General features: G+C 38.5%; 1 protein-coding gene across 1 annotated transcript in view; it reads left to right on the top strand.

Moving 5' to 3' along the window:
- DNTT (DNA nucleotidylexotransferase) overlaps positions 1-15,432 on the top strand; it is a 100,259-nt gene that overhangs the window by 22,300 nt on the left and 62,527 nt on the right. The window contains exons 5-7 of the mRNA XM_052800169.1: positions 1,116-1,187; positions 4,202-4,325; positions 5,672-5,804. Coding sequence (XP_052656129.1) covers positions 1,116-1,187; positions 4,202-4,325; positions 5,672-5,804 — 329 coding nt within the window. The remainder of the gene's footprint in view (positions 1-1,115; positions 1,188-4,201; positions 4,326-5,671; positions 5,805-15,432) is intronic.

Genomic DNA, 15,432 nt, shown 5'->3' on the forward strand with positions numbered 1-15,432 from the left:
AATGCAATGATTTCTGGAAACCTTTTGTAGTAACATAAGGTTCTGTCATGGACCCCCTGCCCTTAGTAATAAAAGTAACTAATGAATAAATACAAATTAGTAAGTAATGCAGTATCATCTTTGTATGTATTTTTTTAAAGGCTCACTCTGATTTGGATGTGACAGGTTAACTGTTAATAGTCTTCATGTGACTTCTGCCCTTGGCAACATCAATTTGCTCACCTGAATGCTTTATTAGAAATACTATTTTTGCAAAACTGGTAAATATTTTAATACTTTAATGTTAAATCCTACCTTGCTATGCGTTATTGCAGAGCCTTTTATCTAGGTGATGGATGAACTTTACATTCGTACTGGAGCTTTGAGTATTCCCTGCATTTTTCTTTAATTCTTAGCCTTTTCAGGACCCCACATGTCAGCTGCTGTTACTCCAGCAGGCAGCTGATCAGGGGGTCTCAGCTGTCTGGAGAGGTCATTGCTGACTGCTGTGATTCACTCTGGCTCCTTGTTTGCCTCACTCCACCAGTTAAGAATGTAGCCCCTGAAGTGCTCTTTGTACCTACTACCTGGGGACTGGGAATTCAATTATGATGCCACAGAAAATAGCATGATTTGGGGGGTTTTATTGGTGGGGGTTTTTTTGTTTGTTAGTCTTTATCAGAAAGATGAAAGGAACTGTACACTCAAGAAAAAATATATCTGTTCTTATAATGTTCTTTTAAGAGAAGTAAACTCAACCAAATAATAAAATCTAATTTTCAGGACAACTCATTGATAGCTTATGATAAATAACTGCTTTCTGGCTGTGAATTTATGAGTAAATAAGTACTGTGAAATATATTCCATGGTCCCAGTTTCTACTTCATCCTTGAGTAAATTTATGAGTAAATAAGTACTGTAAAATTTATTCTGTGGTTCCAGTTTCTCCTTCATCCTTCAGTAATTATCTGTCTGAACAAGGACTGCAGAATTTGATCCTAATGCAATAAAACAATATGCTTGCTAAGGATGCTCTTCATGTTTTTACAGGTTGTTATGACTTTCTTTTAGATTAGTTTACTAAATCTTACCATAATCTTGATATTTTTTTAAAGTAATGTTTTTTCTTTGTTTAGGAGATTATTGAAGAAGGAGAGAGTTCTAGAGCTAAAGAAGTGTTAAATGATGAACGACACAAATCATTTAAGGTAAATCTTTTGAAGTTTGTTGCTGTTGTTTAAAATTGCATATATTTTCTTCTGTTTAGTAGAGCTTAGACATTACCACCAATTTTATTATAAAGAAACATCCAATATCAAGTATAAAGAAAGAAAGGTCTTGAATAAAGAGAAAGGGAGAGAAACTGATAGAGTAAGGAATAATTGTGAAATCAGTTACCTTTCTAATTAATGTGATGCATACACAGCTGCTCTTAAGCTTGAACAAAACAATCTCTTTTTACTGAAAACTAATGCAATGCATAGTATTTGCTGTAAGTTTAACCTGATGTTGGGTTTATTTTTTCCTCAGTTGATTATTATTATAACACTACACCATCTTATTCTGGCATTAAGAGAATACCAGGTGAAGAAGATGACTCAGATCTATTTTAATTCTCTTTTGTGTGAAGCAGAAGGAAGAGGACTGGAGATACTTCTTTCTTAGGCAGATTGTAGGTTCAGAGTCACGGTCACACTTCATAGTTACAGGGAATCTAAAACACACAAATAATGCCATTTGTATTTCTTAAATTTTCAGTGAATTCTCCACTGGAAAAATATATACTGCACATTTTTTTTTTTTAATTTTATCTACAGTTTTAATATCTAAAAAAATCCTGTTTGTGCCTTCAGAAAAATTTAAATCAGAGGAATGGGACTGTTTAATTGTCCCCTGTATTATTCACTTTTACTTCAGCTATTGAAAGGCTCTTCCATTCTCTCTGACCCATAATACAAGTATGAAAGGATGTTCAGTGATAGTTTTTGATGCTACCTGTAGCAATACTCAGAGAAGAGGTGTAGATTCACATGTATAGCAGAATTCAGGAACCAGCCCTGCTTATTAATAGTAATAAAGATTGAGGATCTGCCATTAAATTTTATGTTTCAGGGTTTAAGAAAATTTCTTGGAGATCAGAATAAAACCTATCAGGGGACAGATTATCTCAAATATGCTTTATGCCTTGTTTCACATGCCAAATTACAGCAAACCTAAGTGGCTCTCTTGTTAGCTGAGTACCGTCTCAACATTTTGACTAAATTGCCCGTAGCCAGTTTTTTCCAACAATTTTTTAATGTGTTTCTAAGAAAGCTAAGTAGAATCCTATAATTTAGTGAATTTCTAAATTTTACTGTTTAGCATGGTTCTAGTAACGGCTACAAATCACTGATCATGACTTAAAAGATCACCTCTTGTCCCAGGACCACAGTTATCAAACAACTGAAATAAATTATACAGTCTATGTTTGAGATGTAGGGTACATGAATGACACGGTCAGTTTGCCTTGTTATGGAAGTGGATGCTGCAAAGAACAAGTTCATAAAATTCACTTTCACCAACTGAAAGAGAGCAATGATTGCATACACAATTGAAGAAATGGGCTACCTGCTACTCACACTGCACTCTTGGCAGTGTCTCTAAATTGACATCTATAAATATATTGAATAATAATGGATCTTAGTATGGAAAGAAAAAAATGTGGTTGTTTTTTACTAAAAATTTGAACAGTGGCATAGAATCCATTTTCTTTAGTTCTCCATCCCAATATTAATTAAGTCTCTTGGAATTGTTCTAAACTCAGTAATAGACCCTTTTGGAAATCTTTTAGTACTAGCAAAAACATTAAAAGATAACAATCTAAGTATTTAAAAAATCACATTCTTTCATAAACACCGGTGATTCAGACAAAGAATAGGTAATTTCATCCATTATATACAAAATGTAGGGTAATTCCTATTTAATATTATCCAAGATTTTAATTTTTCTCTTTTCTTTATCTTAATTATTTCCAAGGAATTAATCTCTTCAGAAAAACACAAAATAAAGCTAGTATGGTTGGAATTCAGAGGTTGTAGATTCAATGGAAAACAACAGTTATTCGTGTCTTACACAGCTACTCATTGAATTCTATGAAAGTACAAAGAAACTATTGAGAGCTTCAGTATTGACAAACTGAACATAAAGAATGTGCTTTTGGGCAAGCATGAAAGTTTTCTCTCTTGCTTTTATGTCACTGTTTGTCTGAGATATTGATCCACTGAATAATGCTTGCAACTGTGACATTTTTGCTTTACATCCTTTCTTGGGAAATAAGTTAGTGTACAAAATTACTTTGGAATAAATGGAATATAACCCTACTAAAACTTCAGACACTGGTAGATTTGGCCATTTTTTTTTTTTTTCCCCATTGGGCACAATAGTGAAATCTGTGCTCCAGGTAAGATGTACAGGAATTTAGTTTGGCTCACATGAGGACTGAAGAATTGTGACTGTTTATAATATGCAAGCAAACAAAAATTACCGTTTGTACTTGAAATTGAATCCCATTTTGGAAAACAATATTGGGCGTGACCTCCAAACGTACGTGTTTTATAGAATGCAGTATAAGAATAGATTAGTTGTCTTTACATACTTACCATCTGTTTCCATGCACCACTAAGACCCATTGCCCTCAGTGCAGAATTTCAAGGGCCACAGGGTTCTCACTGACCCCAAGTCTTGGCAGTGCTGCAACACCAACATCATGTGTACAGCTGGGAGCTGGTAGTGCATATAATACAAAATCATAATGTCGGTCAATGAGAAGATAGTCTTGAGACATCTCTCATTCTGTGAAGTCAGTGTAAGGGAATCCAGCTACTTAACATTATTGTTTGCATTTCTATTAAGAAATGCAGTAAAAATAAAGATCACTGTCCTTATTTCAAACCTAGTTGAAAGTGTACATTTAGGTAAATCATGTAAAGATGCTGGAGCTGCTACTGTATTATTGTTTAGATTTCATCTTAATGAGAACTGTCCATGTATAAAAAACAATTGTCTGTTCATGTAACTATGCAAAGAAAGGAAGCTGAATTGGTATGTTTGTATTACAGTATCTTCAATATAGGATAAACTCTGCCCAGTGTTTCCTGTGAAACCTTGTTGTTACCTACTTATTGTTAATTCACAGCTCCTTTAGAAAACAACACTGAAATGTGTGTTCTTCCACTGACCTTAGCTGTTTACCTCGGTCTTTGGAGTGGGAGTGAAGACATCTGAGAAATGGTACAGAATGGGTTTACGAACTCTGGAAGAGGTAAAAGCTGACAAGACCCTGAAGCTGTCAAAAATGCAGAAAGCAGGTAAGGTGAAAGTCTCATAAAAACTTGTATCTCAGTGCTCTAAGAACTTGATAACAGAATCAGAGGAGGAGGCAAAGTTCACTTATACATCCATTTCTTGCTGCAGTGTCTTGTGAATATTAAATTATTAGGTTAAAATAATGTTTGGACTAACAGAGCTCCTACTTAAAAATGGTGTAATTCAAAACATATGAATATGCATGGTTTTTTAATTGCTTACACAGATACCCAATGAAATCTGCTCTTATACACAAAACTATTGATGGGTCATTATTGCACAGATCGTGAAAAAATTACAACATTAAGAAAGCCCAGAACTACTTTTCAGAGGAGACCTGTCTCCTTCAAGGCAGCCCTACTTTAGTGGTAAATCTAGATCTGTAATAAAGTACTTGTAAAAGTACTTCCATAACCCTAGCACATCATAATTTTAAAGTGTTAAACATGGTCAAATGAATAATGTTGCTTCCCCATAGATTTGCGTGTGTGTGCATGCACATGCCGTGTCCCTAAATAAAGGAACTCATTTAAACAAAGGAATCAGTTACATTAAGAAAAGAAGATTATATAACAGGACATTAACCTAATGTAACTTTATGTTTGCATTAAACCCATGTGTTTTACGTCACCTCAGTAACCCTTGGATCAGCTTGCCTGCATTCATGCTCCATTGTCCTTTTTTCTTTTACATATCATATCCAAATGTGAAGCAAGCTGCAGGACTGGGCTTTTTTGATACAAGCTCTGTGATCAGACATAAAGATAGCTGGGATATTTCACATACCTCTGAGCCCTGTACTTGGGCAGAATCCCATCATTTTGGGAAGAGCACCTTTTAAAGCAGTATGTCCCAAAATGCCATTGATGGGAGCTGGTAGAGAAGTCAGACTAATTTATAAATATTCAGGTTCTCAGCAAGTGGAGCAATTTTCCTGAATGCTATGTTGTTATAAATTGAAACAGCAAATTATAATGACTAAAATATATATAAACTATAAGGACAAAGATGAGGGAAGGAAGAGGCTGTCTCTTGCCTGTGATCCCCCACACCCCAAGCACGAAGCTGACTCCAGGAATGGCAGGGAGGAAGGAAGAGACTTCTGAACAGGCTGGATATAAACATATTTGTTCCCACAACATGTCCTGTAACAAACCTATAGTTTCAGGTTCAATATCAAGCATTTCTTAATTCTTGCCGTTAGATAAGGTTCCCTTGCCCATGCTATGAGTTGCGTGGTTTAACTTCTTGGTGAGAGGTGGCTATTTCACATGGGGCTTACATAACAGTATGTAGATTTTGATAATTTCACAGAGTGATTGGCACTTTTTTTGCCTTTGATTTCCAGGGTTTCTCTACTATGAGGACCTTGTTAGCTGTGTATCTAAGGCAGAAGCGGATGCAGTAAGCTTGATTGTCAAGAATACTGTGTGTACGTTTCTACCAGATGCTTTAGTTACCATAACTGGTGGTTTCAGGAGGTGAGTGAAAACAAATGAGGTCACGTGGTTGTTTTATTCTGGTACACACAGAATGATGTTTGTGTCTTGGAAAAATCAAAGAAGCTTAGTGGGAAAGTATCAGAGGGTTTTTTTCAAAATTTTTTTTTTTCCCCAAATGGGAAAGCAATTCCCAGGTTCCTTTGTTTTATTACTACAGATGGTTGGTTTGTCGGAACAAAATCTAAGAATAGTGTGCTGGAAAAATTATGTTTAGATCATGTACCATATTTGAGCATATTTTTTTTTTCTCTTTTGGTGGCTCTGAATTCCCAAGACTGAGACTATTGTAAGGCCATGTTGAAACAAAGATACGATAGCTTTAAGGCAATCTTGGTTTGGTTTTTTTTTTTTTTTGAAGAGAACTTGGTCATATGAGATTGAAAGGTGCTAAGGCAGAGTTTGTAGTGTTGCAAGTATACTTTGCAGTAAACACTGACTAAACTGAATATAAACTACTGACTAAACTGAATATACACTAACCTCTGTATAGCTAGGGTGATCTCAGAATTTCTTTCCTGGGTGATTTTTTTTCCTAAAGCTTTTGATCTTGGTTTGCAAAACCAAACCCAAAACTGTTGCTCAGGACATACACAATTCATTCTTTCAGCACTTATTTGAGAGCTTTCCTAAAGCCACACAGCAAAGTGTTGAGACTGGGAATAGTCTTCAGGAGTATCGGGTTCCTTGCTCTCTAATTAGTCCCCCGTTATGTCACTACTTGTAGTACATGTCATGCTCATAAACCTAAAAAACTTAGCACCTTAAATCTCTTGCTGCTGAATTTGTTACTGTGTAAAACTTTGACTATGTTTTTAACACAAAAATATCTTTCAAAAAATACTGAAAGTATTCTCTTAGAACTCAAAATACACAGTTCTATCACTCTCATGCAACTTAAAATGGTATGAAAGCAAAAAGAAGAATGCTAATAATTAATTATCAATTATGTGATTTATTATTGTAAGCCTACATAGGCCTGCATGGACTCACTCTGGTGCTAAATTAAGACCTTACAGGATTTTTAATTGCTATATACATACACAGTGATTATGATGAATGTATTTTATCACCTTTGTGCTCCCTCATGATATTTGTAATTATTCCTTGTATGTCCCATATTTATTGTAAGAATGTTTGCAGCCACCAGCTACATGATTTCTATAAAACAGTGTGGTCAATAAGAAGCATTAGGCTCAAGTATGAACCCTGGCCAAAGGTATAAGAACAAGATAAAATTTTATATTCAGAACCTCAAGTGTCATTATTTTGTGAGTCCTTGTTTAAGAGGCATGTGATGGCAATCTCTTCCCACTGATGCAAATCAGTCAGGGACCTTGTGTTAGTAACTTGGATATAGCTGATTAACACATGTCTAGATGGGTCAGAGAGTTGCAGGGACAGAACTGTTATCACACTGAAAATTCCCAGTTTCTTCTGATATGATGTATTTGTGAGCTTTGTTGGCAGCATAGTTGTTTGCAAAGTTGGAATCTCACACATCGAATTTAAGCCTGTTGTTTTGCTTATTATTTCAGGGTGATCTGATAGTTAGTCATTCGCTTTTTCATTAAGAATAAGCTTTTGTATCTTTAAATGGGTGTGTCAAACCAGAAGAGAAATTATTTAAGTATCTAATGATGCCTTCAGTGAGTAATCCTGTATATTAATTATGTGCCTTTAAATATACAGAGCATATATTAAAAAACTAAGTTTCAAGATGTCAGTCCTAAATGATATTTTACCAGCCCATGGAAAACAAATACTGCAGCGTAGGATTTGTAGAAAACTTGATTAAATGGATTGAGGTACCTTTATTAAGCACCTATATTTTAATTACTGAACTGCAATAGAGTTGACTACTGTGTTCTTTTTTGCCTGTCTCGTATAGTGGCAGTACTCATCAGCATGAGGTATGTGTTAGCTCACTAGCTCACAGTTTCCAATTGACAAATTATTATTTGTTTCTTTCATCATTATGTAAATATTTTAATAAAAGTAGGCAAATTTTATTAATCAAACAACTTGATTCCCTCATACTACACCTTGTACACTACTAACATAAGAGAAAAAATAGCTTGTGATTGCTCTGAATAATATATTAATTCCCCAGGACCCAGATTTGTCTTGTTTTGTAGATTTGTTTCATAACTTGGAAAAAATAAGCAGTTGTTTGTGTTCCTCCAGGTTTGACTGGAGAGTTGAAAGTCAAGAGTCTTATAAACCTTACTTACTATGCAGGACGACTGGATGAATTACAAGGAACAGAACTTCCATTAGCAATCTACACTCATGGAGATTCAAAAGGGTAGAGTTGAACTACAGGAAAGTTACATTCTTCTTCCCAAACTTATCAAACACACACATGGCTGGATATATTTAATGGATTTACTAGACCTTTTCCATTAGATTCCTGGAATTTCATGAAATCGGATGTTGTAGTATTTCTTTTAATCAAAATTAGGAAGCATAGTATAAAATTCCAGTAAATAATAGCTTTTTTTGAAACCCCAGCAAACTTGTTCATGGACTTCGGTTTGATTTAGCTTTCACCTTTAGTCTTCTGTATTGCTTCTTGTACTAGTCTTAGTGCTAGTTGGTGTTTATAGCAGCCATAATCATAGAATCATAGAATCATTTCGGTTGGAAAAGACCTTCGAGATCATCGAGTCCAACCATTAACCATGCCCCCTAAACCATGCCCTGGAGTACCCTGTCCACTCGCTTTTTGAATACCTCCAGGGATGGTGACTCAACCACTTCCCTGGGCAGCCCAATCCAATGTTTGACAACCCTCTCAGTAAAAAAATTTTTCCTAATATCTAACCTAAATCTCCCTTGCCTCAACTTGAGGCCATTTCCTCTTGTCCTATCTCCAGCCACCTGACAGAAGAGACCAACACCCACCTCACTACAACCCCCTTTCAGGTAGTTGTAGAGAGCGATAAGGTCTCCCCTCAGCCTCCTCTTTTCTAGACTGAACAACCCCAGCTCCCTCAGCCACTCCTCATAAGACTTGTGCTCCAGGCCCCTCACCAGCTTTGTTGCCCTTCTCTGGACACACCCCAGAACCTCAATGTCTTTCCTGTAGTGAGAGGCCCAAAACTGAACACAGGACTCGAGGTGCGGCCTCACCAGTGCCGAGTACAGGGGAACAACCACCTCCCTGTTCCTGCTGGCCACACTGTTCCTGATACAGGCCAGGATGCGATTGGCCTTCTTGGCCACCTGGGCATACTGCTGGCTCATATTCAGCCGGCTGTCAACCAGCACCCCCAGGTCTTTCTCTGCCGGGCAGCTTTCCAGCCACTCTTCCCCAAGCCTGTAGCGCCGCATGGGGTTGCCGTGACCCAAGTGCAGGACCCAGCACTTGGCCTTGTTGAACTTCATACGATTGGCCTCAGCCCATCGATCCAGCCTGTCCAGATCTCTCTGTAAAGCCTCCCTACCCTCAAGCAGATCGACCCTGCCTCCCAACTTGGTGTCGTCTGCAAACTTGCTGAGGGTGCACTCAATCCCCTCATCCAAATCATCAATATAGATATTAAACAGAACAGGCCCCAACACCGAGCCCTGGGGAACACCACTTGTGACCCGCCGCCAACTGGATTTCACCCCATTCACCACTACCCTCTGGGCTCGGCCATCCAGCCAGTTTTTCACCCAGTGAATAGTGCACTTATCCAGGCCACGAGACGCCAGCTTCTCAAGGAGTATGCCATGAGAGACGGTGTCAAAGGCCTTGCTGAAGTCTAGGAAAATAACATCGACAGCCTTTCCCTCATCCACTAGGTGGGTCACCTGGTCATAGAAGGAGATCAGGTTGGTCAAGCAGGACCTGCCTTTCGTAAACCCATGCTGACTGGGCCTGATCCCCCTCTTTTCCTGGAGTTGCCATTTGAGTGCTTTCAAGACAAACCGTTCCATAATCTTCCCCGGTACCGAGGTCAGGCTGACAGGCCTGTAGTTCCCCGGATCCTCCCTCCGACCCATCTTATAAATGGGAGTCACACTGGCAAGCCTCCAGTCCTGTGGGACCTCGCCTGTTGACCAGGAACGCTGATAGATGATAGAGAGTGGCTTGGCAAGGACCTCTGCCAGTTCCCTCAGTACTCTTGGATGGATCCCATCAGGTCCCATAGATTTGTGAGCGTCCAGATGGTGTAGCAGGTCCCTAACTAATTCCTCCTGGATTAAGGGGGGTATGTTATGCTCTTCATCCTTACCTTCCAGCTCAAGGGGTGGAGTACCCTGAGGATGACTGGACTCACTATTAAAGACTGAGGCAAAGAAGGCATTAAGTACCTTGGCCTTTTCCTCATCACTGGTTGCTACGTTCCCTTCTGTATCCATTAAAGGAAAGATATTCTCCTTGGTATTCTTTTTACTGTTAACATATTTGTAAAAACATTTTTTGTTGTCCCTTATGATAGTGGCCAGATTTAGTTCTAGCTGAGCTTTCGCCTTTCTAATTTTCTCTCTGTATGATCTAACAAGATCCCTGTACTCCTCCGAAGTTGCCCTCCCTTTCCTCCAGAGATGATAAACTCTCCTTTTTTTCTTAAGTCCTAGCAAAAGCTCCCCATTCAGCCAGGCCAGTCGTTTTCCTCGGCGGTTCGACTTGCGGCACATGGGAATAGCCTGGTCCTGAGCCATTAAGATTTCCTTCTTAAAGAATGTCCATCCCTCCTGGACCCCTTTGCCCTTCAGGACCGTCTCCCAAGTGACTCTCTCAACCAGTGCCTTGAAGAGGCCAAAGTTAGCCCTCCGGAAGTCCATAGTGGTGGTTCTGCTGACCACCTTCTTTGCCTCACCAAGAATTGAAAATTCTATCATTTCATGGTCACTAAGCCCAAGACGTCCTTCGACCATCACACCTCCCACCAATCCTTCCCTGTTCGTAAACAACAGATCTAACAAGGCTCCTCCCCTGGTTGGCTCACCCACCAGCTGTGTCAAGTAGTTATCTTCCACACACTCCAGGAACCTCCTAGATTGTTTACTCACTGCTGTGTTGTATTTCCAGCAGATGTCTGGAAAGTTAAAGTCCCCTACAAGGACAAGGGCACACAATTCTGAGACTACTGCCAGCTGCTTGCAGAACGATTCATCCATCTCTTCAACCTGGTCAGGCAGTCTATAACAGAATCCCAGCACAATATCTGTCTTATTGGCTTTCCCTCTCATCCTCACCCATAAGCACTCCACCTTGTCATCAGAATCGTGTAGCTCTGAACAGTCAAAACATTCCCTAACATAAAGAGCCACCCCACCACCTCTTCTACCTTGCCTATCCCTTCTGAAGAGCTTGTAGCCATCCATTGCAGCACTCCAGTCATGGGAGTCATCCCACCACGTTTCCGTGATGGCGACTAAGTCATATCTATCCTGCTGCACAATGGCTTCCAGCTCCTGCTGTTTATTGCCCATGCTGTGTGCGTTGGCGTAGATGCATTTGAGCTGAGTCATCGAATCCACCCCTAACATCGGCACGCTGCCCCCAGGCTCATCTCTGGTGCACCTAGTTTTATCCCTTACCCCCTTTGAACCTAGTTTAAAGCCCTTTCTATGAGCCCTGCCATCTCATGAGCAAGGATTCTCTTACCCCTATGAGATAGCTGGAGACCATCTGTCACTAGCAAGCCCAGTGCTGTGTAAACCTCCCCATGACCAAAAAACCCAAAATTCCACCTATGGCACCAGCCTCTGAGCTGGGTGATGGTAGATGAACCATGTTTCAGGTATGGATGAAGGAGCAGTTCAAAAGATTAAGAGCAAACACTAGAGAAGCCACTATCTGAAGTACAAAAGCATCAGGGCATCAATCCCTCAGTAGTCAAACTGCAAGCACAAGTGCAAAACCAGACTTGGTTGGCAGCTGTACGTTAGAAAGCAACAGGAAAACAAAGAGCAGGATGGACAACTGGCAGTGAAAATGATGGAGTCTTGAAGAGAGGAAACAAGAATATTTTGAGCACAGGTTTTGCTGATAGTCTGGAGACTGTGTTAGGACACTGATCACTGCTTGTGTCAAGGAAGCAGGATTGCAGGATTAAGCCAGTGGTTACCCATTTGCTGATTACGTAGTACTGGGGACTACTGTTTGCATATTTCTAATTCAGAGTGGTGGAAGTTTCAGGGGGAGAAAAAGGCCATAAACAGGAAGTGAAAATCAAATTACTAAGTTGGATCTATGTGGTTTAATCAAAATACCAGACCTACAAGTTGTTAGACTGAAGCATGAAAACTGGAAAAGCTGATGCAATCTTATTGAGAACATACCAAGACCTGTTTCTCCGACCCATTGCATACAGTTTATTTCCTCTTTTGCTCTAATGTTCTGTAGTTTCAGCTTAGTCCCCAAATTCTTTCTTTTACCTCTTCTCAAGGGTCATATTACTGAAGGAGACTTCAGTGTCTGCTACTTCTTTCCAACTCTTTCATCTTTCTGCCTGTCTTCACAAAACAACAGCTTATAAAACATCTTTAATCAGAGGTGCTTTCCTTGTGGTTTTGGTTGGAAGTGGCAACAATACTACGTTTGGTTGAAGGCAACTGTCTTTTCAGCTATCTGAATCCATAAAGGAATATGAAGACTTAAAAGTAACTGAAATAAAGGTTTGTGATGGCAACCCTTCAGTATCTCCCTAATTTGAAATCATTCAGGAGCAGAAATGAATAAATTAATGGAGTCTGGATGAGTTTATCATTTGTTACTCCCCTACAGAAACACTTAGCTAACTGCCTGTTAAACATACTCCTTGAGTTTCAGTTGGTATAGTTTCATATGAGAAGTTGGGAGAATTTTTTAAAAATCTTTTTCTGACACTTATCTGGGTCATTTTGAAACAGAAATTACAACACTGAAATGCATAGAAATACAGAAGTAGAACAATTGTATTTATGAAATAAATAAATCACACCCACACGGTGTGGAAAGCATTTCATTGTCTATCTAGTAAGGCCTATCAGCTCTACTGTAGAGAAGGAAGTATTGAAAATGCTGATAATGCACTATAAAGCATACAATGGACAATGTTATCAGAAAGACTGAATTTGCCATGCAGTTTATTTGAATCAGGAATTGGCATGGCATTAGTTTCAGTGCTCAGCCTCTCTTATTTTGAATTGCTGAGATTTAAGACTGTTTTCTTCTTAAAGTTAATGAGACAAATTCTGAGGTGGGGAACAGCACCTCATATTACAAGTTACAAAAGCCACTGTGGGTGAAGTTTTCCTTCCAACATTGAGTTAAAGAGAGGCCCTGGGATGGGGAGAAAAGAAACTTTATTTTAGCTTGCAACATCCCTGATTAGTACTGTGTTTGTCCCAACTATATCCAAGGCAGGAGTGTAGTTTAGGCTAATGTATGTTACCACTTTTAAATGACAGTTAAACTGAGGACCTGAATTTTTTTTTCCTGGTTATTAAAATTGTAATTTTATTCTATGAGGAGATTTAAGTTTTTTTCAGTATTAATAGCATTATCTCATCTTGTATACATTAGTACATGTTACAGAAAGTTTGATTTGTCTTAGCAACGTGTTAATGCTATTATTAATAATATTAGCATCTTTGCAGGATTGTTAGTAATGACAAGTAGAGAGAGAACTTCAGACTAGGTTTCATGGCAGTAAAACTGGAGTACTTTTCGCCTTTTCCCATAGCTCCATGTTACGACATGGCTTCACAGTGACTTCAAGAACAGATTGTCATGGGCTGAATCATTATCACCACATTCTGCAAGATCCTGGGGTTTTTGCTAACTTGATTTAGCTGCTGATATTTGGTTTTGCCACAAGAGGTAATCTAGACTGAGGGTTTCCTAAGAGCAAAAATGCTTGGAGGAAGCATTGTATACTGTATGTAGTTTATGGCTTCAACCCCTGTACTGGTTATTCATATCTCAATACACACACCCACAAAACCCAATTTTGACTGGAGATGTTCAGAAAAGGATCTGGAATAAGAATTAAATACAATAATAAGGATAAATCATCATGTTCGTTAACTGCATTTCCAGTATGGCTTTCTGTTAGCCTTTCTGTGTGCTTTGTCCACATGATTAACAAATGATTTACGAATTAGGTTTCAGTTTTCTTGTGTTCCATGTAGCACACTCGAATAGTTGTAGTTAGCTCTGCAGCAGCAGGATTGTATCGCTATGATATGAGCACATAGTTACTATATCATCAGTAGGCACTTATTTTACCTAGGCATCCTATTGGTATTATGATTTCAGTTCTGGCTTTCTCAAATGAGATTTACTTAGACACACTTTTGTTAGTTTCTCCCATCTTTGCCTTAAGATAGAGTGAAGTAGACTAAGGAGACACTTCGTTTTAGATAAGTTTTCATATTGCAGTTCTTAAGAAGGTGTCCAAGTGTCTTGGGCAACGCATCAAGCAGAATATCTAGTGCCTATCGTGTATTATTTGTCTTGGTGGGAGGCTAATTTCTCCATCCTGCATCAGTCCTCAGGGAAGTTTTGTCTCAGACTCTCTTGTTATTGAATTCTGTTCTAACATGAACCTAATTGTAGATCACTACCTCCTTGCTTGCATTTTATATTATCTTTTACAAATCGGAATTTGAGGCTCTGTAACATTTGAAGATAAGGACTGCTAACAGAAAAGCAATGAAGACAGCAAAGGATAGGGTCTGTGTGTTTGTCAGGCAGCACTGCCATGCTTTTGTATATTTGAAAATTTCTTTCCTGTGTGCAGTGACATTTCTTACAAGGCAAAGGAATGTATAAAGGAATGACATGGGACAGGACTGTTGTGTATCAAGAAAATCATTTAAAGATATCCCTCCTTTTAATCTCAGAGATAAAGTAAAATGAAATGGCTGGGACAAGGAAACACTTCGAGAGATTATTTTACAGGCTCACACGCTGATGAATAACTAATGTTGTTGTGGCACCTTCATTTCAGAAATAAGACTTCTATAAGGCATCTGGAATCAAAATTATCTAACTGTATTGACACATGCTCATAAATGAGAGAATGTGAGATCAAATGTATGAAGAATATTACACTTCCCAAGCTCTTGGTATATACTCAGGACTTCATGGTTTATTTAAGTGAGCTAGTCATGTGGCCTCTGACTGAATTTCTTGATAAATCCTGATAAAAAGCTCTATTTGACCTTTTCATGTTGGATACTCCTAACAAAAGTATTCTTTAGCAGGCTGTAGAGGTTCTACAATGAGGCTAGAACACCTGACATGATGCCAAATCTTTGTTAGGTTCTGAGAAATAAATGTATTTGAAGTCCTATTACATAAATTTTTTTCTTTCTGCTCAGATCTAGGATTAAAATAGTGCCAGATTTCAAACTAATATAATTAATTTAGTAAAAGTTTCTTTCATTAAGTTTTTAGACAAACTCCCAAGCAGAGGTTCCTTATTCTACTCACACCTCGTTGTTATAGTGTATCTTTACACTTATACTCTTCTTAGATATAGTGGTTTCTATGCTTTTTTTCCTCCAAAACACAAGCTATAATAAGGTAAGATATAAGCTCTACCCAGCTGTTCAAGTCCAAATACTGTAATTTCTGCTCACTTTCTTCTACTGCTGTTATAAGAATTAAATTTTTTAACCT

This window comes from Harpia harpyja, chromosome 10 (genome assembly GCF_026419915.1).
Source record: "Harpia harpyja isolate bHarHar1 chromosome 10, bHarHar1 primary haplotype, whole genome shotgun sequence".
Lineage (NCBI taxonomy): Eukaryota > Metazoa > Chordata > Aves > Accipitriformes > Accipitridae > Harpia > Harpia harpyja.